Below are 27,912 nucleotides of genomic sequence, written 5' to 3' on the forward strand. Positions count from 1 at the left end.
AGCGTAAAACCCCTTTTTGTACAGGGTAACCCAAGTTGACCTGGGACTCATCTACACATTTTAAAAATGAGTTTAAAAATGATTATGATAATCCTATAGCCATATGACATTCTTCTAAAATGTCAATACAGTGGTACCTCAGTTTTTGAACTTAATCTGTTCCTGAAGTCTGTTCTTAAACCAAATCCGTTCTTAAACTGAAGTGCGCTTTCCCTAATGAGGCCTCTCACCGCCGGTGCCCTCCCACCGTTCAGCTTCTGCTCGTAGACCAAGGTAAAGTTCACAAACCGGAACACTACTTACAGTTTTGCGGGGTTTGTAAACCAAATAGTTCGTAAACAGGACTGTCCGTAAACCGAGGTACTACTGTAATGCGTTATTGAAACGTGACACCAGAGGGTGCTGCAGAACCCACTCCCCATCAAATAAGAGGGAGCCAGGGATGTTCTTGTGAGGACTTGTGGGATAATCCAAGTTCTTGTGAGCTCTTCCCCATCAATCAAGGCTGAGAGCTTAAAAGCTTTTTTATGCTGGGTAACCCAGACCAACCTCAAAAGAGCTTCTAAGTTCTTGGCCTTGCCTGCAGAGAAAGCACTGTTTAGCGCACAGGCTTTGGGAGTGCTGGGGATGCTCTCTCTCACTCCTCCGCACCTGCTAGCCATGGGGCCACTCAGAGGATTTGGAATATATGCAACTTACACACATATGCATAACTTTTGGAATCAAACCCCCATGTAAGATGAGGGATTATTGTACTTTAAAGACTGGAAAATTTATCATAGCACAAGCTTTCATAGGCTAGAGTCTACTTCTTTAGATGCATGAAGCATCATCCGAAGTTGAAGGGATGGATATGTATATAGAAGGATATTGGTTTAAATAGATGTAAATGAAAAGATGAAGTACAGAAGTTAGCATAATATGAAATGCAAAAAAATGCAAACTCTGACAATTATTGTGAAGCTGAAATATATGTAAAATAATTACAAAAACTTTTCACAAATCTTGTGTTGATAGCAATTTTTTTTGGCACAGGTAAGCTAATACATACAGTGAGAGAAATGATATTACAGTATAATGATTCCAGACACAGGTGATAGAATTTAACTTTATGATAAATTTTAATTCAGTAGTTACATATTGGAGAGTTACTTTGAATTTCCTGTGTTCACAATTGGCTACTTTAAGGTCAGTTGCTGATTTTCTTTGGAGCCTGTCAGCTTTGGACCATATTTCATGAATGCTTATGCCATTATAGATCTGCTGGAGTTAAAGGTACAACAAAACTTACTGTACAAACTTTTTCAATTTATCATTAAATAAACAAGGCAATGTTCAATGCTCACATTTTTTATAATTCTCTTAATTATGACAAAATAATAATAATAATAATAATAATAATAATAATAATAATAATAATAAATTTTATTTATATCCCGCCCTCCCCAGCCGAAGCCGGGCTCAGGGCGGCTAACAACAATAAAACAGTACAAAAGTACAGCATAAACAACACTCTAAAATCATTCATTATAAAATTAATTAATTCAAGCCACTGGCAACCATTGGGCCAGAGCTCCGCGAAGATTGCCGAGGGAGGGAGTCAGGCTGTGCCCTGGCCAAAGGCCTGGTGGAACAGCTCTGTCTTGCAGGCCCTGCGGAAAGATGTCAAGTCCCGCAGGGCCCTGGTCTCTTGTGACAGAGTGTTCCACCAGATCGGAGCCACAGCCGAAAAAGCCCTGGCTCTAGTTGAGGCCAGCCTAACTTCTCTGTGGCCTGGGACCTTCAAGATGTTTTTATTTGAAGACCGTAAGTTTCTCTGTGGGGCATACCAGGAGAGGCGGTCCCGTAGGTACGAGGGTCCTAGGCCGTATAGGGCCTTAAAGGTTAAAACCAGCACCTTAAACCTGATCCTGTACTCCACCGGGAGCCAGTGCAGCTGGTATAGCACCGGGTGAATGTGATCTTGCAGCGAAGACCTCGTAAGGAGTCTCGCTGCAGCATTCTGCACCCGCTGGAGTTTCTGGGTCAGTCTCAAGGGCAGCCCCACGTAGAACGAGTTACAATAATCCAGTCTGGAGGTGACCGTCGCGTGGATCACAGTGGCTAGGTCAGGGCGAGAGAGGTAAGGAGCCAACTGCTTAGCTTGGCAAAGATGGAAAAATGCCGCCTTTGTTATAGCTGCAATCTGTGCCTCCATGGAAAGGGAGGTGTCGAAGATTACACCCAAACTCTTAACGGATGGTGCTGGCACTAATTGCGCCCCCGCAAGAGATGGGATTTGCCCCCCCAATCCCATATCGCCCCGTCCCAGCCACAGGACCTCTGTCTTCGAAGGATTTAGCTTCAACCGGCTCCCACGTAACCATCCAGCTACAGCTTCCAAACATCTGGTCAGTGTGTCTGGGGCCGAGTCAGGATGGCCATCCATCAACAGATAGAGTTGGGTGTCATCGGCATATTGATGGCAACCCAGCCCAAAACTCCGAACAAGCTGGGCGAGGGGGCGCATAAAGATGTTGAAAAGCATCGGGGAGAGTCGCACCCTGAGGTACTCCACACACCAAGGAGTGGCGCGATGACAATTCCCCCCCAAGCGCCACCCTCTGTCCCCGACCAGAGAGAAATGAGCGCAGCCATTGAAGGACTGTGCCCTGGATCCCCACGTCAGCAAGTTCATGATCGACCATGTCGAAAGCTGCTGACAGATCTAGAAGAATCAGCAGCCCCGACCCGCCTCGATCCAGCTGTCTACGAAGATCATCTGTTAGGGCAACCAGAGCCGTCTCGGTCCCATGACCAGCGCGGAAGCCGGACTGGAATGGATCCAGAGCCGATGTTTCATCCAGAAACCCACCAAGCTGTTCAGCAACCGCTCTCTCAATCACCTTACCCAGGAACGGAAGATTCGAAACCGGGAGGTAATTGGATAGATCTAAAGGATCTAATGATGTTTTCTTTAAGAGCGGGCGCACCACTGCCTCCTTCAGTTCCCCTGGGAATGTCCCTGTGCCAAGGGACAAATTGATGATATCCCCCAGGAGGGCCCGCACCTCGTCTGGACACGCTCTAATCAGCCAAGACGGGTACGGGTCAAGAGGACAGGTGGTGGGCTTTCCAGCTCGGAAGAGTCTGTCCACATCGGCTGGGGATATCCGGTCGAAGTGGTCCAATACTGGACCCAAGGACAGTCAAGGGGCCTCCAGTTCCTTTATTGTATCCAAATTGGCAGGGAGGTCATGGCGGAGCAACAAGACCTTCTCCGCAAAAAAGCTCGCAAATGCCTCACAGCTGTGTGTCAAATTGTTATTTAAATTTGGCTGTCCCTCAAGGGACGTTAAAGACCTGATTATACTAAATAATTGTGCTGGGCGAGAGCTAGCGGATGCAATGGAGGCCGAGAAGTATGACTTCTTAGCAGCCTTCACCGCCATCTCGTAGGTTTTCATAAAAGCCCTATAAGATGTTCTTGAGGCTCCGTCACGGGCACCCCGCCATACTCGCTCTAGCCGTCTGAGGTCCCGCTTCATTTTCCGGAGCTCCTCGGTAAACCAGGGAGCCCGGTTTCTGCGGGGTTGCAGAGGGCGCTTAGGTGCGATCTCATCGATGGCTGCCAGGAGCTGGGTATTCCAGCCCTCAACAAGCTCAGTCAATGAGTCGCCAGGGGGAGCAATAATAATAATAATATCTGCACAAAAACTTAGTTGATAGACTACAGGACAAAGTGTTTGATAATGTTGCCCTCCAGAGGAGGAATGAGATACCACAGGAAGAAAAGTGGGAAGAGGAAACAATTTCCAGGCATTCTCTAATGGCAATCATGGTATTTCACAAATAATGAAGTAAGTAGTGGAGAGAGTCTATTCTTTCTAATGGGCCTATACTCAGTCCAATTGTTAATAATTTATTTGGCACTTTTGCAGTCCTGTCCTGTTAATGTTTACTCAGAAATTGTCTGCATTGGGGCTCAGGATCTTCACAAACTTGGCGGAGTTTCAGGCCTAATGAACATAGCAGCTCATGCCCTGTAGGTCCTACTCCATGAAATCAGTTACCAAGACTAAAAGTGTCTGCCTCCCCACAACCATCTATGTCTCCTCCTCTCCAGGGCTTCTTGCAGGCAATCAGAGATCATGTGCAGCCTGTCTTTGCTCTTCCTGTTTGATACATTTCCTGGTTCTGGGAGTCGGGGGGAGAGAAGTTTGTCACAGCAGGAGAGGGGACACCTGTGACTCTTCACTAGCTTGATTCATCTCTGCCTCTCGACTTCCCCCCTCCCACTCACCTACTTCAGCTTCTGACCCTGATTCTTGACTTCTCTCTGCCACAGGCTCTCCCTACTCTCTAAGTCTTGCTACCCCTTTGGCTTCCAACACTTCCTCTTCCCAGTCTTCTCCCTCTTCTCCACTCATCATTGTCTCACCACCACTCCCTGGGCTCTGAGCCTTTTTCCCTTGGTGGTTCCCCAGCTGGGGATTCATCTGTGTCCAACCAGTCAATGACAAGTGGATAGACATCTTTCTATGTCTGCCTATATACATAAAAATGTAAAGCTGTCATCACTCTGCAGTTTGCAGTCTTCCACAGTATCTTCACATAATGTGTTACACACCTAATACCGTGTGTTGTCTTTAACACACAGTTCCAGAATCAGTGAAGTGGTTTAGAACAGGTATTTTATTAACAAGCAAACACCCATGTAGGAACAATATTCACCAACTGATCTTAACCTTCTCTAATAGAAGAAGCTAAGTTACAGGCTTGATCCAAGTGACAGGCTTCCTCCCAAAAGTGGAAATCTGTTGACTCATTGGCCCCTTTCAACATGGGCATTACATGAAGGGGGATCACACATAGTATGGGGTTGTGACACCACACCTCTGGTCCCCCTTCTGCAGTACTACATAAGAACATCAGAGCCTGCTGGATCAGGCCAGTGATTCATCTAGTCTAGCATCCTGTTCTCACGGTGGCCAACCAGATACCTGTGGGAAGACTGCAAGTAGGACCTGAGTGCAACAACACTCTTTCCTTCTGTGTTTTCCAGCAACTGGTATACAGAGGCATATTGACTCCTTTGACAGTGAGGGCTAAACATTGCCATGGTGGCTAGTAGCCATGGATAGTCTTATCCTCCATTAATTTGTCTAATCCTTTTTAAAAGTCATCCAAGTTGGTGGCCATCACTACCTCCAGTGGAAGCAAATTCCATAGTTTATATTATGCACTGTGTGAAGTTATTTTGTTTGTCCTGAATCTTCCTACATGTAACTTCTTGGGATGTCCCTAAGTTCCAGCGTTACGATGGAGGGAGAAAAGTTTTTCTCCATCCACTTTTTCCATTCATGCATAATTTTATACATGTCTATCATGTCACTTCTTACTCGCCTTTTCTTTATACTAAAATGCCCCAGATGTTGTAAGCTTTCTGCATAGAGTTGTTCCATCCCCTTGATCATTTTGGTTACTGTAATGGGTATGAGTTACTCGTGCGTAAACTGGTGCCTTTCTAGGCTAATTTGCCTTGTTAAACCTTTCTGACTGCACAGCCCTCTCTCATCGTGGCTGCCTCAGTCGCTGGCAGAATCCGTCAGTGGGCGTTTCTTAAACCTCTTCCAACATAAAAGCTGTTTGACACCCAGTCTCCTCCTCCTCTCACTGCGTGGGAGTCTCCTGCGCAGGGAGGGCGTGGGTAGTGGAGGACCTGTGCTCTCCTCACTAATGTCCAGTGAAGAGTCCTGGAGCCCTCTCTTCGATTCCCCCATCTGCCCCCCTTTATCCCTGGTGTTGCGCTGATTTGCTTCCCCTCTACTGAGGAGTTTCTCCCCCTGCTGCTGGGTCCTTCGCCAGCATCATCTGGGAGCCCCCCCTTCGCCTCTCGCTCAGATGTCAGTTCCCTGACAGTTACCTTTTGTTGAACCTTCCCAACTCTACAATATCCTTTCTGAAGTGAGGTGACTAGGACTGTATGCAGCCATGCCATAGATTTGTATAGTAGCTTTATTATATTAGCAGTTTTATTTTCAATTCCTTATTTTCAATTTCATCCCTGGCGTGGAGTTTGACTTTTTATCAGCTGCTGCACATTGGGTCAACATTGTTATTGAACCATTCACCATGACCCCAAAGTATTGTTCCTGGACAGCCACTGCCAGTTCAGACTGCATGAGCATAGATGTGAAATCAATATTTTTACCCCAACATGTATCACTTTACAATTTACACTGAATTTCATGTGCCATTTTACTGCCAATTTACTCAGTTTGGGGTGGTCTTTTTTTAGTTCTTCACAGTTCATTTCCACATTAATGACCCAGAAAAATATAGTATCAACATTACTGGCGTCATCACTGGTGTCTACGTGTGAAGCATGGAATAAGGGAAAGGTTATGTATGTAGACCTCTTCATGTGTAGGCTTTCTCTGAGTTCTGGATTCTTGATTGTACAGGCCTAACAGCAATGCCTAATGTGGATACTTGGGATGTGTCCAGGTACATTACCTTTCTAATGTGATTCTCCTTCTTGTGACAACATAAGTGTGAAGGGACTATTGCATGTTCTCAAAACTAGTTGCCAATCTTTTCCTTTCTTTCACATGGTCTGAGTGCATTGCGAACTGGTATAGATTATGACATTATTTGCATCACTACAGCATATTGCAAAGTTTATTTGATAAGCAAAATAACTTGATATACCTACATCAAATTTCCTGTAATATAAGTGTTTTAAAAAGAAAATTACAATTCTGAACCGTCAGTGGAGATGATGGTTAAAACACTGACAAGTCATGTTGCTAATGTTTGGTGAAATACTCAACAAAAGAAGAAATATGTACTACTGTTTTAACCATGTTTATTTTTATTATATTAGAATGGAACAATTCTACAGTTTCTAGATTTCTAATCCCCATCTGAACATGTTGTTCTCTTCTTTTGCTCAGTGTCTTCAGTTCGTTTGCTTCCTTTTCATATCAGATGTACAGAGGTCCGTTTTTAATGCTAGTAGTAAAAAACTACCTTGGCTTACTGACATTCTTTAGGATCCCTGTAAAGAAACAGGAGGAACATGAGGAAAATGCAGCCTAGGAAAGCAGATAATAGAGTGTGTGAGAAAAAGAGAGAGAGGAAGGAAGCGGAACACAGAGAGCTGTCATATCTCATTGTCAGATTCAGAGTGCTGTCATGTGTCTCAACTGCTTGACGTAATATGAAAATAGTAATGTGAATATAATAATGTGAATTACATGAAGCATCACATGAAAATTAGATCTTATTACTGAAAAGTTGTGAACACAGCTGAAAAATACACAGCCTATGAGTGTGCATGCAGGGTGGCGGCGGCAGAATATCCTTTTTGGGGAATAGTATAGTGGAAAATGGAAAATAAATGAGGAAAAGGTGTGGCGGTAAGACGAAACAAAAAAATGGCAAGATTACCTAGAACAGAAGGGGGAAAGAAAGGTTAATAAGAAGTGGGGCAGTTATACTAGAAACAGCTAGAGTGCAGAAAAAGCAACAGTGTGAAAAGAGAGAGAAAAAATGAGGGAAGAGTCAGTTTTTGACAGTTTATAGATGTGTTATGAAAAAATGCACAAAACACACATCAACATTTTGTTTTCCTTTCTCTCAGTACCAGAAACTTTGTTCAAGTAACCAGAAAGTAACTGTGAATTCAGGGTAATGACTCAAGAACTCAAGTTTGACTTATTTTTTGCCTTTGATGCTGGTGCTATTTTTCAGACAGTGAACTGGCTAAATTGCAATTCTGGTGCTGATGACTTTGGCACATATTTTTGGTACAATATTTTAGTATAATATAGCTTACTCTGCAAGCAAAGGTAACATTTCAGTTTGCCACTGCAAATCCCTCCTCTTCCAATCTGAGATTGAATAACGTTTTCTGCACCCCTCTATACTCTTGCACATGTGGTTAGATTTATTATTTGTTGGAATGCTCCTAGTGGGACTATATATTCTCCATTTTGAGCAAGAGAGAAAATGATACATAATTTCCTGGCTTTTCTAGTAATCATGGTATCTGGAACCATACATATAGTTTACACTAGGGGACATGCCTGTACTATCTTTTTATTTCCACAGGAGGCACATATAATTATGGTTACATAATGTAGAACTTAAATTCCATTTAAGTTAATTGCATAGTTTGTATGCATACAGGCTTACAATAAAAATTAAAAAACAACAACCATAAATGAATTGATTTCTAAAAGGCCGTAATGCCCTCATTCTTTAACTTAACACCGAGCATGTTGCACAAAAATGTTACTGTTGCATGATGAAATTTAAACTTCTCTTGTTATGTTAAGCTTAAGAAAATGGGCATATGACACTGCACACTTTCATCAGTTTATTGTTCCACATTCTGACCTTTACATTGGCATGTAATGAAATACTGTTAGTGTCTTTCAAACATTTTGGAGAGGTTCTGCACAGTCACTGAATTGTGTGTTTGTGAGGGTAGATTACAGCAGCAAAGCATGCTCCCCCCTTTGTACAGTCAGCGTTCTCCAGGTGTCTGAAAGGGGGCTTTGAAGGATTATGGGCTTAGATTGCTATTGCTATGCTCAGGGAAAGAAGGAACAAAAAGAAATTCACAAGATGCTATAAGATCCAACAATTCTTCATTGGCTCTTTTAATTGAGTTTATATAAGCCATGATGACTTACAGTGAACAGCTTGACATTCAGACTTTCATTTCTATCCATTGGTTGTGTTACCTTTTTAACTGAAGCTTTTCTCAAACCCTCTTTGATTTTGTGTGTGGTTTGTTTCCAGTTATAAGTGAGTGCTCATAAGGATGCAATGCACTGAATAATGGCAAAGAAACCAAAAAATACACCACCCATATCGCATCAAATTTTCCCCACAAGTGAAGCTTGGATTCAGTCTCTCCATTACATACAAGCAATGGACACTGTCAAAGCTGAGAGCACTGAATTGAGCGGATGCTCATCAAATTTGCAGATGGCACCAAACTGGAAGGGGTTGCTAATTGTTCCACAATTTAAGAAGGATGTTGACAAGCTGGAACGTGTGCAGAGTGGGGCAAACCAAGACGATCAGGGGTCTGGAAACAGCCTTACGAGGAGCCCTTGAAGGAGCTGGGTATATTTAGCTTGGAAAAAGAGACTGAGAGGAGATATGATTGCTATCTTCAAATATCTTAAGGACTGTCACATTGAAGAGGGAACATGCTTGTTTTCTCCTGCTCTGGAGGGTAGGACTCAAACCAAAGGCTTCAAGTTACTAGAAAGGAGATTTCAGCTAAACATTCAGAAAAAACTTTCTGACAGTAAGAGCTGTTTGACAATGGAACAAACTCCCACAAGAGGTGGTGGACTCTCCTTACTTGGAGGTTTTTAAGCAGATGTTGGATGGTCATCTGTCATGGATGCTTTAGCTAAGATTCCTGCATTGCAAGGGGTTGGACTAGATGATTCTATGATAACCTTTTGGAAGTGTGTATGTACACATAGGTTTTCATGCATAGGAGATAATATGATCCACATGCAGAAGACTATTTCTGCAGGCAAATCACCCTCTCTAGATTGAGGTGACAGGCTGTAAAATACTTTGTTGATGAGAAGCAAGTAGTGTCACAGGTAGGCAGATAATTAGAGTTCTTCAGGTTGCCTGATCAAAGCTGATATGAGTTAGGTAGTAAAAGATTATTTAATGAAAAATATAATTTACTGAATACTAAATATGATTCACAGATAAAGATCGACTTCATAAACTACTCAAATGCCATATATGTATTTCTGAAAATATATATCGCAAACCTTTGGTGGGGGAAGAATGCCTGTGCCCACCTCAATCCCTGCTCTGCTGGCCCAGCTTCTGCTCATTAATTGCATGGAGTTGAAATGCAATATGCATAGTCCTCCAATAAACCAAGTATTTACTGTACTGTCCAAATGTGTGCTGGTCTAGATTGCACAAACTGGACTTAGAACATTGAATTTTATGCTTTATTCCCCATTTAAAAGTTGCTTCCAAAGTCAGCACAATTCCATTTCTTCATCATGCATAGATGGTACACACTTTCAGATATAGATGCACAGAACAGCACATGAGTAGATGCCTGAGATATCTATATGCCTATCAGGAAATTAAAAGCTAGCTTTGTATAATGTTTTAGGGCACTTGTTATGATTGCAGTGTCACAGGTATCAGAGTAAAGCACAGAATCCATAGATTTGTAAACAGATGGTAGTTTTGGCTGATGAAGTCTGATGAAATCAATAAAAGAAAAAGAAACACTGAAGTAAATGCAGTCTTTCAAACCTCTGAAGCTATTTTGGAAGTTTTGACTTCAGTTGACTGAACTGACTTATCTGCTGAGGTGTTATGGAATATTTGTAAACATCCTCACAGCTCAGAAGTTAACCCACATGCACACCAGATCTCGGGAAAGATAGCAAAAAATTGTTCATGTGAGTGCAGATGAGAGGGTTATGTGCATGATGTATCTTTGTGTACAGTGGTGCCTCGCAAGACGAAATTAATCCGTTCCGCGAGTCTCTTCGTCTTGCAGTTTTTTTGTCTTGCGAAGCACGGCTATTAGCGGCTATTAGCAGCTATTAGCGGCTTAGCGGCTATTAACGGCTTAGCGGCTATTAACGGCTTAGTGGCTTAGTGGCTTTAAGAAAAAGGAAACAAACTCGTTTCATCTTGCGAAGCAAGCCCATAGGGAAAATCGTCTAGCGAAGCGACGCAAAAACTGAAAAACCCTTTCGTCTTGCATGTTTTTCGTTTTGCGAGGCATTCGTCTTGCGGGGCACCACTGTATATGTATGAGCACTACATGAATGCTGTAAATCAGTCTAAGTGAAGGCGAGAATGAAGGAGAAATTGCATACAGAGAAGGTATTACTGCACAAAACTTCTGCAAATGGTTATGGGTCTCCACGTGTCATTGCCCTAATGCTGGACACACAGCAGAGAGTGTTGGACGTGTAAATATATTTTTGTGTGGCTGAATTCCAAAGGGTAATGACTGTTTAACTCACAGAGACAACATAGGTGTTGTTTTTATTAGTTGCCTTTGATTGGACTTAACCGTCCAGGGGTCTTTTACCTTTACCTTTTACCTTTGTTTTTATTTTTATTTATTATTAATTTTTGTTCCTCACCTTTCAGAAACCTGTTCCAAGGTGGCTTGTAATGAAATATAATAATACAGTGAAACAAAAAGATCAAAGCATAATAATAAAACAACAAAACCAAGCAGAAAAGAGAACAGCATAAAAAAACAGGCACTGGAGATAAACGAGACAAAAATGCCTGGGAAAATAAAAAGATATTTGCCAAGCACCAGAATGACATTAAACTAAGCAGCAAGTGAGAGTGTTCTATAGTTGGGAGAACACAATAACAAAGGTCATTTTTCTATTCACCACCTGCCGCAGCTGTGACAGCAGCTCCCAAAAAAACACCTCTGAAGATGGGGAATTCCCATGTTGCATAACCCAGAAAAGATGAAATACCACTAAGCTGAATAGACAGACCATTCGCCAGTGGCACCTCCCACTTATTGGGATAATTTTTCAGTTTATGGCTCCCATATGGAAAAATATAACTATAATAGCTATGAGGGCAGAATGGGAAAAATCATTTCAAATGTCATTCATACCTGCAGTCTGCAGTCTTTTCCCCGTAATAGAAAAAAAATCTTGTCCCCTGAAATCAGTAAAGATAATAATAATGATACTTCAACTGAAAGCAATAATATTGAAATGAGTTTCTATTTCAGGGCTGTACACATCTAAGCAAATAGTTTCCCACCTCCATGCTTACTGAATAAAGCATGACTTTTTCCAGAGATGAAGCAGTGAGTGGGAGGGGAGGGCTTTGCTTTTTGCCGTCATAACCTTTAGTTCTGTTTTTGAACTGTGAAAACTGGCAAATTACTCCCAATTAGCTACATATAGTTGTGCTGCCTTTGCTAAAATATGTGGGAATGTAAATATCACATATCTGTAGTTCTTCAGCTTTTCAGATCCATGGCCCATTTTGATAAATCCATGTGGACATTTTATGACGCAGTTAATAGCTTCAACCGCACAGCCATCTAGTCCCAAATGCCAATAGCAATCTTTCTATTTTACAGAGGGGGAAATGAGCCCATTAATTGAAGAAAGGAGCCACAATGACCAGAAAGTACATTCACTTTTAAAATGGCTTTTCCCCATTAGCTACATTAGCTACATTTGGAAGTGGTACATTAGACACTAAAAGGTGATTTTAGCATCACTTTTGAAAATGACTATTCAATCTGTGAAAAGGTTGGGAGTTAGACTTGGGTCTTACAACTCCTATATAGCATTGATTGGATCACATCAGTTCTCAACATATCAAGTGCCCATCAAGTGCCTTTTGTTAATGATTCTCCCCCACTCCACCCACTGCCAAACAGTGATTAAAGATAATATTTTAAAGAACACAAAGATTATTAAGTCTGTATGACCTAGTGCATTATTGTAGGTTTCTGTTCTATGGAAATAACTGACTTGTAATGTCAAAAGCCATCAAGGTTGTGTCATCTGCATATCTGAGGTTGTTGATATTTCTTCCGGCAATCTTAATTCCAGCTTGGGATTCATCCAGCCCAGACCTCAGATATGCAGATGACACAACCTTGATGGCAGAAAGTGAGGAGGAATTAAAGAACCTTTTAATGAGGGTGAAAGAGGAGAGCGCAAAATATGGTCTGAGGCTCAACATCAAAAAAACGAAGATCATGGCCACTGGTCCCATCACCTCCTGGCAAATAGAAGGGGAAGAAATGGAGGCAGTGAGAGATTTTACTTTCTTGGGCTCCATGATCACTGCAGATGGTGACAGCAGCCACGAAATTAAAAGACGCCTGCTTCTTGGGAGAAGGGCAATGACAGGCCTAGACAGCATCTTGAGAAGTAGAGACGTCACCTTGCCAACAAAGGTCCGTATAGTTAAAGCCATGGTTTTCCCAGTAGTGATGTATGGAAGTGAGAGCTGGACCATAAAGAAGGCTGATCGCCGAAGAATTGATGCTTTTGAATTATGGTGCTGGAGAAGACTCTTGAGAGTCCCATGGACTGCAAAAAGATCAAACGCATCCATTCTTAATGAAATCAGCCCTGAGTGCTCACTGGAAGGACAGATCGTGAAGCTGAGGCTCCAGTACTTTGGCCACCTCATGAGAAGAGAAGACTCCCTGGAGAAGACACTGATGCTGGGAAAGATGGAGGGCACAAGGAGAAGGGGGCGACAGAGGATGAGATGGTTGGATAGTGTTTTCGAGGTTACCAGCATGAGTTTGACCAAACTGCGGGAGGTAGTGGAGGACAGGGGTGCCTGGCGTTCTCTGGTCCATGGGGTCACGAAGAGTCGGACACGACTAAACGACTAAACAACAACAACAACAACAATGTCAAAAGCTCTCTGCTCAAAAATTATCAGTGACCCTGGTAATATTTTTGTACAGAAGCTCACCATAATTTGAGACTTGCTACACTTGGTTTTGATTATCTGTGTTTTGGTATCTTGCTCTAAACAAGGCTATGTCCATCTTGGGTCTAAAACTGAGATCCTACATTCTGAAAAAGGAGCTTCCTATGAAGCCGAACTTTTTGTATGTTATAATGAATTCCTAAATAAATCCTCAAGTTGATTAGATTAGTTTGACAGCAATGACAAACTGAGCTTTTAGTGTCATTGGTCCAGTCCTGTGGAACACCCTGTCAATAGAAGTTCAGCGGGTGTATTCTGTGCTAACTTTAAAATGCCTGCTGAAAACTTTTCTATTCAACCAGGCCTATGCAGGCAATTAAAAGTACGGTACATCCCCCACAGCAGTCTCTTGTTTTTATTTTTTAATTTTTACTTGCTTTTAACCTTTTAATGATTTTATTGTCTGTTTTTATGTTTTTATATTGTTGCATAAATATTTTTATAAAGAAGGAAATAATAAAGAGCTCGAAAGGCTGTGTTACTGAGCAGACAAACATGATGTAACACAAAATAAAATTGGAATAGATGCTGGAAGATTGTGTTATGGGTTAGTGGGGGAACAGGGATTCCTCCAGATCCCTGGATGCCAGATTTCCATCTCTAGTTTCTTGGGTGCTGGGGTTTAATCAGAGCTGACAGGCTGAGCTTGACATTAAAACATCTACAATACAAAAGACCCTACAGGAAACTGAGGGGGAGGTTGCCAGGTCAACGTGGGTGTGATATGAGTCAGAAAAAAACTTGTCCTTTTATACAGGTTTTTTTTTGGTAAAGTGTTCTAAGAACAAGAATGGGGTAGTAAGGAGAACTCCAAGTGGTGCTGGCTGGAGGACACCAGGGGCTATGACTGGCTGCTGCTTTGTACCTAAGCTCACTGAATCCATCAGAGGAGCAATGAGGGACACTCTTGGGGCATAATGTTCTGTACCCCCTCCAGTGAAGGCTGTAGCTGTAAATATGTGTAAAATAAAGACACTAGTCTCCACCGCACCTCAATTTTCCAGGAACCCTGGGTGAGCACCTGGAACCCCCTGGAATCTTGCTATCGCTTGGCAGAGATTGTGGGTGGCGTGTAACAATAGATAATGATTATGATGGACCACATACCTAGATTTACTCCTTGAGATAGTCCTCTTCATTAATTCTTGACTATACTTCAGTTTTTCTGAGTTTGCAGCACTGGGATTTTTCATACAGCTGTCAGAAGAAACTGTGGCCTGGCTATGGCTCTTAGGAAATTCTTCAATAGGACCTACTATATCAGAAATGGTGACTCGTTTCGAAGGCATTTTCTTGATTATTTCTGGTTTTATTATTGGCTCTTCGCTGGTTTGTGGTTTTGTGGGAGTTTCTGCTTGATTGTATCCCTATGGGAGCAACAAAGACAAGAGGGAGTATAGCATATGTTAAAAGCTCAGTACAGAATTAGTCCCACTCACATTCTTTGAGCTTGCCATGGAGAAGTGTGTTCAAAGTGACGACAGTGATTAACTGACACACACTCAAAGCAGTCTGAAACAATTAAGTGAAAAAGAAACCCAGTATATATCACCCTTCATCCAAAGATCACAGGGCGGTTTACAGCATAAAAATACAAAATGAAAACACAAAATACATATCTAGGACTACATTGTGCAGGATGGGTTTCTTGGCATTGGGCAAACCAACAGGAGCTTGCTCATGCAGGTTTTTAAAAACTACACTTTACAAAAAAATTACCATTTTATGTGTCCTCCCCACCTTTTTTTCAACAATCTTAAGCTATATACCCAAATAGCACTCACTTGTAGTGCCTTGCTTGTTGTGGCTCTGTTTTCCTCCTGAGTCTTAAAATCTTTATATAGGGTATTGACTGAAGAAGTTTTATATTTAGATTTCAGTAGACTGATGAGCCGCACCCACTGTCGGAAGAGCTGGGGCTGTTTCTGTAGTGGCTCACAGAGTTCTAGGTAGTAGGCACGGCCACTCACCAGCTTCAGTTTGATGCGTCTTTTCTTAGCATTGTGAACAGTAACGTCTACAAACTTCAAGGGTAAGAACCTACAAGAAAATGATTGTGTGAATTCCTGCTAGCTGTACTTCACTGAATCACTACATAAAGTGAGAGGAAAATGGGATCCAAGAGAGTAGGGAACTGACTGAAATAAATGGAGGCATATTTCAAGAAGGCCGCTGTGCACTGTCAGTTTGGGTTACATGTAGGCAACAGAAAATACAGGCACATAGTGTATCCACTGTGTTTTTTTTATCATAGAAAAACTTACTTATGTGCATATGACAGCAATAAGTCACATGGCATTCTTTTTCAATCCACCCTGATCTCCCAACCGCCTGCACTGCTGGTAAAGAGAACTTTGGCCTAATTGTGCAGTCCACAAAGAAGGATCAGCTAATGTCACTAGAAAAACCTGTCCAATTATGTACCTTTTCAACGTAGCACTCTTTTTTGCGCAATGGGCTAACTAAGAATACGGAATTCCATACATATACCTACTAAAGCTGCCATTTGTGGGAGAAAATCCCACCATTTAATGTGTTACCTGTTACTTGTGTTACCTGTTACTCTTGTTGAAGGCTTTAGCAGAAAAGTTACTCATAAATATTCAAAATAGGTAATTTATTTAACTATAAAATGGCCAAGAAATTAAATATGCACAATAATGCCTGCATTGGTAAGACATAGCGGGTATTTCATTCTACAGTAGTGAAGCCGGAGCATTCTTTGAAATCTGGAAGATTTATTCAAAATAAAATTCTATGGCCTGGGACTACCTTGCTTTTACAGTTCTTAAGCAAGCTGCTCTGGGATCCTTTTCATTTGAAGAATGGGGTAGCAATGCTTAAAAATATATAGTCCCTGCTTCTTGATCTCTTGTTGGCTTTTGATACCATCAACCATGATTTCCTCCTGGACTGGCTCCAGGGAATGGGATTTGTGGGCACTGCATTACAATGGTTCCAACCCTGCCTTCAGGACTGACTCCAGTCTTATCTCTGGTGGCATTTAATATCTACCGTTGTTAGGAGATTTGGGCTAAGGTGCCATCAGTATGCTGATGACGCTCAGCTTCTTTTTGCTATAATATGTGAATCAGAAGAGGCTGTGAAGTCCCTGGGTCATTGCCTGGATGCAGTGGTGCAGTGGATGAAGAAAAACAAGCTGAACTTGAATCTTGGCAAGACAAAAGCACTATGGGAGAGTAGCCAGGTCTGAGAAATTGGTCAACTGCCTATCTTGGATGGGGTTGCACTCCCCATGAAGGAGCAGGTTCACAGTTTGGGGATGCTTCTGAATCCAGCTCTGCTACTGGAGGCTCAGGTAGCCTCAGTGGCTAGAAGTTTGTTTTATCAACTGTGACTGGTTTGACAGCTATGGCCTTGGCACAGTAGTTCATTCATTGGTTACTTCAAGATTGGATTACAGCAATGCACTTGTAGATGGGGCTTCCCTTGTGCTTGATCCAGAAGCTACAGTTAGTGCAGAATGCTGCAGCATGATTGCTAACAGGGGTGAGCCCTTGTAAACATTTAATATCTTTTCACAGATATCTGCACTGGTTGCTGATTTGCTACTGGGCCAAGTTCAAGAAGATTGCCTTACCCCACATGTACCCAGATGACCTCTTTGATGAGTGGAAATAGCACTACCACAGGTGCCACGTAATACCTGTTACGCAGTGTTTAGATTGTTTAGTGTGGCAGCACCTACACTTTGGAATTCCCTGCCTACTGATATCAAGCATGCACCTTGATTGTATTCTTTTTGGCGCCTGCAAAAACATTGTTGCTTAGACAAGCCTACCCAAGTGCTTAGAAGGTTGACGTGAATTTTAACCTGTTTTAGTATTTTTTGTTTTTGTACGCGGAGGTGCTAAAAACTATGGCAAGCTGTCTCCCTAGATGGTTTGTGGGTTGCCTCTGGTTCTGGTGCAGGTCAAATAAATACAGCCCCAGCTCCCTCATTCTCTTAGATACAGGCGGATGGCTAGGGCAGCTCGGAAGGGCCTTTGCACAAACGTGTGTGTGTGTGCAATGATAGAGGCTTGGCTGGAAAGCTTAAAGCCTGCTGCCGCTACATGGGAGACAGATTGAAGAAAAGGAAATATGAATTGGCTCCACCCCGTAGCTTCAATAATTGCAGCTAGGAGCAGCTAAGGGCTAGATTCTAGATCTTAAAAAAGGGTAGATTTGCACTTGTTGGGCAGATTCTGTTTTGACTTGAAATGTTTGTTTTGGGCTTCTCAGAAGTACATAAAGTCAAGAAACAGCAGTGGGGAGTGTTGGCCCAGCACACTCTGGCTGAAAAAACAGCACTGCTTATATTTCTGTTTATTTAAAACATGTATACACCGCCCTTCATTGTACCAGATTTCAAGACAATATACAGAGCATAAAACAATTCAATAAAACTCAGTCTGAAGATAAGAGCAACCAAGCAAATCTCAAAACTGACACTAAAGTGCCTGGGTAAATAATATTTTTTGCCTGGCACCTAAAAGATGGCTGTGTTAGCACAAGGAAAACATATTTGGGGAGGGTATAGCCAGACCTGGGGTAGCACAGCTGAGAAAGCCCTTGCCCTGAGTGATGTCACCCTCAATTCAGAAGGGATAGATCTTTCTCTCTGCTCTGCATAAGTGCCTTATGCCAGTCTTATAACTATGGATGGAGGACATGGCATTGTTTCTCACCCCATCCCCTTGTGTAGTACTAGAAATTCAGGCATTTAAACAATGTTGCCATTAGAGTTGGGGTGCAAACATCACATATTTTCATCCTAGCCATAAAAGAGTGCCACCAGCTGGACAAATTGTGCTGCTGAAAATTTCATTCATGATGCGCATTGTGGATTCTTGGTGAAAAAGGTTTATGTATAGATACTTTACTATTTTAATACTCTGTAGAAATTGTGAAAATTGGGAGATTCTGTTCCCATTTCCCCATACCAAATTATAACAGTCAACTTGAATTTATGCAATATCAGCAGTCTTCATGCCTCCTCAGTACTAACTCACCTGGTGAGCACTAGTTCATCTTCAGAATTTGATTGCCTTCTACTTGCTGGGCGTGCTGAAATGGCTTCCTGGGAGGACGAAGAAGCTGCATGTGCAAGCACCATTACATTTGGCAATGACTGGCTTGAGCTGGAGGCACAAATGCCCATGGTCACATAGTTGGGGCGATTGTGAAGGTAAATTGATTCACCCCTTCTATTCACCTGCAAAGAGATAAGAGGTTATTTTAGGCATATAAAATAAATATTATTTCAAAAGCATATGAAAACACATCGTATTGCAATTATGATATTGGAAAGGGAAGGAAGGTTCAAGAAAGATGTGTATGTGAGAAAAGAGAAGAACTTAAGTCAAAAGCTTGCAAAACTAACATAGTGGAAATGTTGGAAGTAGCTTCAAGTGTGATGCTGGAAAACCCAATGACTGCTATCCTGCAAGCAGGGTGGATAAAAATCTATAATTTTTTTAAAAAAATAAAAAATGGATTTTTAAAATTTCAATCAGATTTTTTTAAAAATGCTTTTGGAGGAAAAAAATCTTTCTAAAGATAGTTTTCTATTTAAGTTAAATTATAGTCCAAATTATTTGTTTTTAATTATGTAGCATGAGGCTTTATATGGAATGTTTATTTTTTTTTAAAATGAATTCCATTAATCCATTCAAAATGTCATGCTCTTCCAGAGGTTTCTGTAAGATTATTTGGGGCAGTTTTTCTAACAAGAATATATTATCACAGATGCTTGTTTTTGCAGTTATCAAAAGTGTGAATTTGTGTCTGCAGAGATAACATGCCTTTTCTTCACAGGAAAAATGTTATAAAATAAACATACAGAGTTGAGGAAAAAAACTTAATCCCATTGTTCCTTTGCAAATTTATATACACAGAATCAACCCCTTACTACTTAAATGCTAAGTTCTGTGTGAAGCAGTAAAAATGAAAGTGCAATCTTATGAGCAGAATACTCCACAAGTCTTGGGATCTTTGTTTTACTAATTGTACAAGTCAGTTGCATGTCTGTGCAACTCAGACTTGAGGCAAGTGCTGAACGTACTTCAGGGCTGGCAACCTCTTCCCAATCCCACTGGGTTCCAACAGCTGCACTGATACTTAACTGTACAGAATAGGCACCTGAATTTAAAGTAAGGTGTCATCAATATACTGATGACACCAGTTCTAGATGTGCAGGTCCTGAACTGGTGTCAAATGGACTTGACACTGGTAAAGAAAAATCCAGTCTGGGATCGGGTGTATTGCCTGCTTGGTATTTGGTTCTTATTTTTTATTTATATAACACCATCTGCGTAGAGCAGATTCATAGAGCAGACTGCTTCCCCCCGTATGAACCTACCTGAACACTCAAGTTGGCCTGGGGTATACGTGTTTGAAGTATGCCAGGTTGTCAGTTGAGAGAGGCTCTTTCTGATCATGGTGCCTAAGCTGTGGAAAGTTTTTATCAAGCTCCTACTGGTTCCATTATTGTTCTCCTTTGGATGGCTGGTGGATACTTTCAGGGGGCTATTTGAGAGGGCTCTTAGGCTGGGTAGAGATAATTTAGTTACTATTGCTTTGGATTATTATTATTTTATTATTATTCTAAGCAGTTCTACATTTTTAAAAAAACCTGTTGAAATATACTCAGAGTCGCAAAGTGATTTCATGCTCTTTATTCAGCTCATAGTGGTGAGGAGGAATGAAAGTCCCCTCAAAGTATCTGCTTTATATACATTATTTACACAATGGGCTGCACATGATTGGCTAATTCCGGAATTCTACTGTAAGCCAATCAGGTTGTGGATTCACTTCTATCTGGAGCATGATTGGGTAGTTCCTGCCAACCAATCATACTGCTGCATTGTTCTAGGACCAATCAGACTGCTGCATTCTGAATCCTATTGTTCTAGGACCAATCAGACTGCTGCCTTTTGGATCCTATTGTTCTAGGACCAATCATACTGCTGCAGTTTGGATCCTATTCAACTCAGTACATAACACCTGTGTTGTTAGCCATCTTAGGGGGAGGCTTTCAAAGAAAGGTTGGGTAAATAAAAAATAAGAAAAATCACCTGTTGATGGAGCTCTTGTCTCCGCGCACCCACTTCTCTGTGCAGCTCTACAATTCCTGTAAAACTAGATCTGAGTTTCTAAGCCAAAACAAGCCCCAGGGGTAATCTTTTCAGGCAACCAGGGCAGTTAGCCTTGAAACTTAACTGAAATTGATCCAGACACTTTGGAATTTATCCACTGGAATTTCCCCTCCCTCTCCTCCACCCATATACTCCTCTAGTATCCCCAAATATGTTCTGGAGAGTTGAGGAACTGCCAGAGTGGATTTGGGGGGTGCACAGGGAGAGGGGAGGGAAGGAAAGTTCCCTTGTGCTCATGGAAGTCTATCTGTATCTGTAGGTACTAAGTTTTAGCCTGTATACACATTACCACTTCACTCTGGCTTCAGTGCACACCTACCACCGGTGTTTGAATTTGTGTACACATTTTCCCTCAAACGCTCATGAGACAGCTTAATGAATAGGAATTTGGAGGGTTGCAGGCACGGTAAACTAGACTCTGTTTTCTACAGTTGAGTCTGTGGCATTTGTAGGCGTTCATGCTCTGCTCAGTTGCCAGTCTAAACAGTAGTATTCTAAAAAAATTAGTTACCTGAACAAAATTGCTTTCAAACACAGGAGCAGATCTCAAGGGAATATATTCTCCTCTTTCAAGAATTTTTTTAAGATCTCCCATAATAGGAATGTGAAATGCAGATTTGGTGTGTTTAGTGGGCTTCTTAAACTCCAGTTGCTTTTACGCCTACACATAAGGCAAGAACAAAATGACATTGGAAATTAATAAGAGACAGCATGGAAAAAAGGCTAACTCAGAATAGCATAGAGAGCTAAGAAAATTTATAAATCTTTGCCAGGTACATGATGTAGTGATGTTATTACTATTCTAAATTACCATATGTTCTCAGGAGCCTTTCCCATAGGCTATTACACATAGAATCATAGAATTGTAAAGTCAGAAGGGACTTGAGGGTCATCTAGTCCAGCTCCCTCAATATAGGAATCTCAACTGGTCATTCAATTTGTTCTGGCATGGTGTAGCCTGGAGGCGTGGGTTTAATTTGTTAGTCCTACAATCTGTTAAGGTCATCTTGAATACTGATTTTGTATTCTGTGGCATTAGCTAACACTTTGGTGTTATCTGCAAATTTGATGAGCATCCCCCTCAATTTCTTCATCCAGGTAGTTTATAAGGATGTTGAACAACTCCAAGCCCAGGACAGAACCAGGGCACCCCACTTGTCACTTTTTTCCAGGACGATGAAGAACGCTCTTTGGGTTGGGTCAGTCAACCAGCTACAAATCCACCTAACAGTTATGTCATCCAGCTCACATTTTACCAGCTTTCCTGCAATAATATTGTGGAGGTGTTTTTTTTTCCTTTTTTTTTTATTAAATATTTATTGGCATTTTCAAGAAACACACAACAAACAAAAACAAAAAAATAAAAAAAACACAAAAATACGTAATATTCAAAACTAAACAAAAAAATAGAAAAAACACATAAAGTTTCTGATACTTATTATTCTTAACCTTATTTCTCAGACCTCCTCACACCTCCCCTTCTTGTATTCCAATTTAAATTGTCAATTCAGCAAGTCCTTAACTTATTTCTTTACCTTAGCTTAAACATTTGTTCTAACATACTATTGTTTTACTTTACTTCTTTTTTCCCATTTCCTCAATTTATTTTTAACAGCCTTATTTTCAAATTAATTTTAAAAAAAACAAAACCAATTTTACCTTATTAAAATTACACATCAATACTTATACCTCATTAATTATTCTTAAACCTTTTTCCTAAAGTCGACCAAAATTTCCCTTCCACGATTTACCCAATTTCCTTACCACTAACAAAATATAAAAAGCAAATTATCCTTATGTACCCTTTGGATTCCCAACCTCCACCCACCCTTTTCCCGGTTCCAGTCCCCAACCAACATCCATCAGTCTTTATGTTATTTATTTAGCCTGGAGATCTCACATCCGAGGCCCTTATATCTCTCTCAGTTCCTTTCTGCCGGTCTCTTTGATAGTCCTTGATGTTAAGCCCCAAATCTCGGAGGGGCTCCGGCCCAACAGAATCCATGTTGCTTCCAGCCAGTCCTCCATACTTAAAAGCAAAGCCTATGGGGTGCTCCAACTCTTGTTTCAAATTTCTTTCAGATCCAGATGTCCCCAAAGCTCCAGCTTTCACCTTCAACAAATTTGTAATCCTCAGGTCTTCAGATCTCCTCCAAAAGGGATCTCTCCATTTTCCAGACTCCCATTCAGACCAGGCTTTCCACATCCAATTTTTATTGTCCTTTTTTATCATCATGTCAGGCCTCATATTGTAACTCTCCTTTGACTCCTGCAAATCTCCTGCTCCTCCTTCATTTTCTTCAAAAACAACATATTGCTCCATCGTATCTACACTTTCAGTTTCATTTATTTGTTCAGTTGAATGGGCTTCCTGTTTCAAGTCCTTATCAGGCTCAAAACTGTTGTTTACTGTCCAGTGTAGTAGTGATACCTCTGTAGACAAAGCATTGTATTCATCTTGCAAGTTTCCCAAGAGAACGAGTGCTCTGTCCAATTCTGCTTGGATTTTACATACTCCAGCCATTTTTGTGATGTAGTGTCCCTATTACCCCTCTAGGGGGATTTTAGTTCCTTAATGTTCCTTTCAGCTCAAAACCAAAAGTCCAGTTATTTTGTATCAGCCCTCCTTATTTTCAACAAGTTATACCAAATAAACCAGCAAAAACAGCAGAAACAATGTTCTCTTTTTCCAGCTGACAACTAGCTGACTAGCAGCTCACTTGACAGCTGTCAAAATCTTCAATGCAACAGGCTTTCTCATAGGACGTTCCCGGGTCTCGGGGGGGGGGGTGAAATTTCAGCTCCCAAAATTCTTTTTATCCTCCAGTAAGTCTTCTTATAGTGTCAAAACCGTGAAGTCAGGATCTTTCATTAAAAACAGAAAACAGATTCTCTCGACCTTAGCTGCCCAGTCCTTTGCTTTAACTTGTTTACAAAGAGGGGGGGGTGGACTTCCTTTTTAGCCCCTTCCCGCTCGTTCCAAATCCAAAATTAAAATTTTTTTAAGGTTCCAATCTCCGTATTACTCACGGGTTTATGTTTTAGAGTCCAGTCGGTCTTGGAAGAAGTTGGCGCTCTCTGTCAATGGCTTGCGGCTTCACTCCGTAGGCGAGGGAGTACTCTCAGCACCACGCCTCACCCTGCCTCCGTTCCAAAGCCTTTAAAAAGGCTCCGTCGCGGATTGGGGGGGCGCAAATGGTGCCCGCCGAGTCTCTGTGTTCACAGGCATCCGCGCCTGTGATTTTAAGGGTCCCCGCTTCGCCGCAGCGGCCAGACCCAGACGCTACGGAGCCGATTCCCTCCGGAGCTCGGAGGGAATCCGCCATTAAACAATGGTGCCAACCCGGAAGTCCAATATTGTGGAGGTGTTTGTCAAAACCTTACTGAAATCAAGTTACACTACATCCACTGCATTCCTTTGATCAACGAAGCTTGTAAGAGGGTGGGGTGTCTTCTAGGTTTGTGCTAGTTGCTGTGAATAACTAGAGCAAGAATGAGGACACATTTGCAGACTTCTGCTTTTAACTATGGATCGCTATGACAACTCTCATTTTACATACCCATGAAAAAGAGGACATGTCCTGGAAAAAGAGGACATATGGCAACCGTAAAATATGTTACCAAGGGAGGGAGATACAGGGCTGGTGACAAGTTTTGAGGGCTTTGGGGCATATTCGCCTAAGATGGTCACTGTAATCTAGGGGTTGGAGGAGACATAGTTCGTAGGGATAAGCGGGATATGCACCTCAAGTATGCATGTGCATGGCCCTTTGATGAGGGCAAGACCAAATATGCATCAAAATGGCAACATTGGCTCTCAGCAAGTGGGAAAGGTGGAAGAGAAAGGACAGGTGGGCTGTTTAGCTGGTCTGGGTTCTCGTAAGTACCTGACTTTGATAATTTTAAGCTCAGCCATGAGAAAATACTAAGTAACAATGTTGTCTCTGAAGCATGCAGTAGGTGTAGTTTTGGTCTCATATTGTAATCAGTGAAACTCATACGTCTGATTAGGCAGATAAAAACAATTAGCTTACTGGGTTTTTAAAACATTATTTAACTAAAAAAAAATAATAGGTTGGGCCAGTAAGCAGTGATGTATCCCTTTAATTGCAAACAGTAATTGTGCTACTTATCTGATTCCCAATATTACGTACTTTCGTCTAATATTTTGTCTCCCTAAAGGAGCTTCTGTATCTTATTCTCTTATTTTAGAAGAGTAATGTCTTACATGGAGGGCCAGACCAAAGGAAACATGTGGCACCAACATTTGATCCAAGTCTAGTAGCATGTGTTACTTTATAGAGTTTCTCTAGACAATGGCTGGTATCCAGAAGTGAGGTAATGCTATGTCACAATAGGGGCAAACTATAGAAAACAGAGCCCTGAAGCAGTGTCATCATAGTGCATGGCCTAAGATAAGACAATAGAACATCAGTACACATAAGAGACATGAAAAAGGCTTTCAGAGAGAAGGCTAGACTTGAATCCCTTTCCCTGACATCCTAATTTCTGAGTCTAAGGAATATTCTCTTTGTGTGGGAGCATTACAATAAGCACTCCACAGCTGTTGCCTTAAGTAGTGTAGCTGAGAAAGAGTTTTCCATTTCATCCTGCAGCATCATAAATAAATGTGTAATCCCAGTTGGTACTGCGTTCTAATTCTTAAGCAAGAATCTTGCTGCAAGATCAGGAGTGTTGAATTGGGTTTGTCTACTTCAAAAAGTGGACCTAACAATTTTCCCCATCATCCCTAGCAAATATGTTGTAGGGGTGGGTTCTGTTGTAATTCTTGGTATTGTTAATTTTTTATAAGTAGACTGAGGACACCACACCCTTCAGAAACATACTATGTTATCAGATACAGTTCTAGGAAAGGGGCACAGTCAGGGTGTGATGGGAAAGAAATAGGATGTTTAATCTATGGACCACCATCTAGGCTTCTAAACTATAATACATGTGGCTATTCTAGTGCAAACTTGTAGGTCTACTATTTTGTAATAAGGCTTCAGTGGCTCAAATCCTCACTCATTTGTAAAGTTCATTTTGGTGACCTTGATCCAATAATTATTACTAGTCTAACCTATTTTATAGGCTTTTTGTGAGGATAAATTGGATCCCTGTATGTCACCTTGAGCTCCTTGGAATAAAGGTGGAATGCTATTTAGTTTTTATTTAAATATTTCTATGCCATTTTTTGCAAAAACATTTCAAAGCAGTATGCATCAATTTAAAACAATATAACTATTCAAGAAATATAGACATCATAAACTAGATTAAGTTTAACAAAAAATGAGTGAGCTGGTGACATACAGGCGATTTCAAAAAAATAAGTGACATAGCAAGATAAACCTGCCCACCTGCTTGAAACAAGACAGTGCATGCCTGTTTGTTAGTGAAGCTAATTCAGCTATGCATGTGTGTTAGAATTGTGATTTCTTACTAAATTTCTGTATTCAGTATTTTTAGAGATCAACTTTCAAAATATGCTTACAAAATCAGTTGACTAGTTTAGATTTACAGTTACATAACAAAGATAGTGATTAATCAGAAAGGTTAAAAATTCATCATTTTAGTTCTGAAAACAACAGGTATTTAGAGATAAAATATTCAAAAAAATTCATAATTGAGGTGATAAATATATAACCAAATAAATACACTTGCCTGTATAGTTGCTTGTGTAGGGTGCTGGACTTGCTTTCACTCTTAACAAAAATCTAGTTTTCTTAATGCAGAAGATTGCTGAGGATTGGTTGGCTGATAAAATTAGAGTTGTAAATTTGGCAAGTTGCATTGGCATTCCATGGTTTCTCCCCAGAAATGCCAAGCTCCTTTTAGTCTTTCATGACATCAACTGGACGATGACCTCTGTCCTCAAAAGGTCCTCCTTGACCTGGTCAGGAGCAAATAGTGTACAAGTAACAAAGGTTTGAAAAATAAACCAACCTCCCCTGTCCCAGACGGTTCTGAGGTAATAATACCTTATTAGCATATTTCAGTCAAGTAAAGGAGTCATTACTGTCTTTGCTTTGCAGTCTTTTCTAGGCTAGGATAAGGAGGATAAGGAGATGTTGTAAGATGCAAGCAAAACACCAGGCACATCACTATTTCCTGATGTAAAATTTTAAATATTCTGGTGCTATATGCCACATTTGTTAATATGGCAAACCAAATTTGGTGAAAAAATAAAAACAGTAAAAAAAATTGTAAGCAGGAAGTTAGAGTGGAAAAATGAACAGAAAAGTGTGTGTGTGTGTGAGAGAGAGAGAGAGAGAGAGAGAGAGAGAGCTCAGACGCTTGAACACACTTTATGCTATTCAGAAAAGTCATTTGAGGTTCAAAATGCAGCTTTGAAAAATAGTCGGCACAGCAGTGATACAATCTTGTTTTCATCCTGTCCTGAATTCCAGAATTGCAGACTTCTGTAGAGTAGATGCCAGTAGAAATTTAGAATAATTAACAACTTCTAGAGATCTGATCAGGATCAGGCTAGAGTTCCCCTTGCTGAGCTCAAGAAACAATATCTGTATTGAATTGTGCAGCAATCTTTGTTATTGACCAGAGTTTCCAATTGTCGTTTCTATTATGGACCATCAGCCTGCCCCTAACATTCAACCTCCTTCCAGGTCTGTCAATGTCATAGAATTTACGAGGATTTTAAAAAGATTTTTTTTGTTCTTTTTCTTTAGTGTAACTGGTTTATTTAGTGTAAAACTTGACCATTGTTCGTGTTTTACTTTTTGTTTTCAGCACAGCATATTCCCATCTTTAACTGACTGACAAAATAGTGCCTCTGTTGTGCAGGTTGACTGCTTTTCACATCTCTGTTTTCTCCTAGATATGTCTCTAATATTGAGCCATTACTTCCAAAAAGCAAAATTGTCGTTTTCCTTTTCTTCATCCACTATTTTCTTCAACCAATATTCAAATGCAGTAATTGTTTGATCCAACTGGGAAGTGTAGTCAGTTATAGGGTATAGAATATGACTACAGATGACTAGCAGGAATAGTTTAGAAAAATAATGATCCAAAATGGTGGATGTGAGACTTAATAGTATGTTATATGCTATACAAGTGCAAATATGCTGAACAATACATAATTGGCATATTTTTGTGGATGGGAGAGAGATTTACAGACCCCAGGGTAGAAGTGACCTCCTCTCCAGAATAGAAGACTATGCTATTACATTGGCTAATATCTTCCACACACCATATGCAATTAATGTAAATGAAAATTGGGCTT

At 41.0% G+C, this 27,912-nt stretch overlaps 1 protein-coding gene and 1 long non-coding RNA gene across 8 annotated transcripts in view; one reads left to right on the forward strand and one right to left on the reverse strand.

Annotated features, from left to right (window-relative positions):
- The window catches only part of LOC128412663 (uncharacterized), a 64,835-nt gene that overhangs the window by 4,082 nt on the left and 32,841 nt on the right, over positions 1-27,912 (forward strand). The window lies entirely within an intron of this gene.
- Positions 1,134-26,673, reverse strand: GARIN2 (golgi associated RAB2 interactor family member 2). 7 transcript variants are annotated; one of them, XM_053385863.1, is made up of 8 exons: positions 26,334-26,673; positions 21,184-21,333; positions 18,528-18,730; positions 15,483-15,552; positions 14,620-14,879; positions 11,654-11,700; positions 7,435-7,493; positions 6,834-7,042 (listed from the first exon to the last, which is right to left on the reverse strand). In XM_053385863.1, exons 2-7 carry the CDS (start codon positions 21,265-21,267, stop codon positions 7,435-7,437), a joined length of 723 nt encoding a protein of 240 aa, XP_053241838.1. In that variant the 5' UTR covers positions 21,268-21,333; positions 26,334-26,673; the 3' UTR covers positions 6,834-7,042. The 7 variants fall into 7 exon arrangements, with proteins under 7 accessions (XP_053241819.1, XP_053241828.1, XP_053241838.1 ...); XM_053385829.1 differs by lacking the exon at positions 7,435-7,493 and adding an exon at positions 11,154-11,178 and having other exon boundaries at positions 15,297-15,552; positions 26,334-26,652; XM_053385809.1 differs by having other exon boundaries at positions 15,297-15,552; positions 26,334-26,650.

The sequence above is a fragment of the Podarcis raffonei genome, chromosome 1 (assembly GCF_027172205.1).
Source record: "Podarcis raffonei isolate rPodRaf1 chromosome 1, rPodRaf1.pri, whole genome shotgun sequence".
Lineage (NCBI taxonomy): Eukaryota > Metazoa > Chordata > Lepidosauria > Squamata > Lacertidae > Podarcis > Podarcis raffonei.

Excerpts from the sequence above, each read along its gene's own strand:
- GARIN2 (XM_053385809.1), bottom strand. The coding sequence starts at position 21,267 with ATGGGAGATCTTAAAAAAATTCTTGAAAGAGGAGAATATATTCCCTTG. Across the intron at positions 15,553-18,527 it reads GATGAACTAGTGCTCACCAG|GTTCTTACCCTTGAAGTTTG; the intron begins GTGAGTTAGTAC and ends ATTTTCTTGTAG. Across the intron at positions 14,880-15,296 it reads CAACAAGCAAGGCACTACAA|GGATACAATCAAGCAGAAAC; the intron begins GTGAGTGCTATT and ends TTGCTCCCATAG.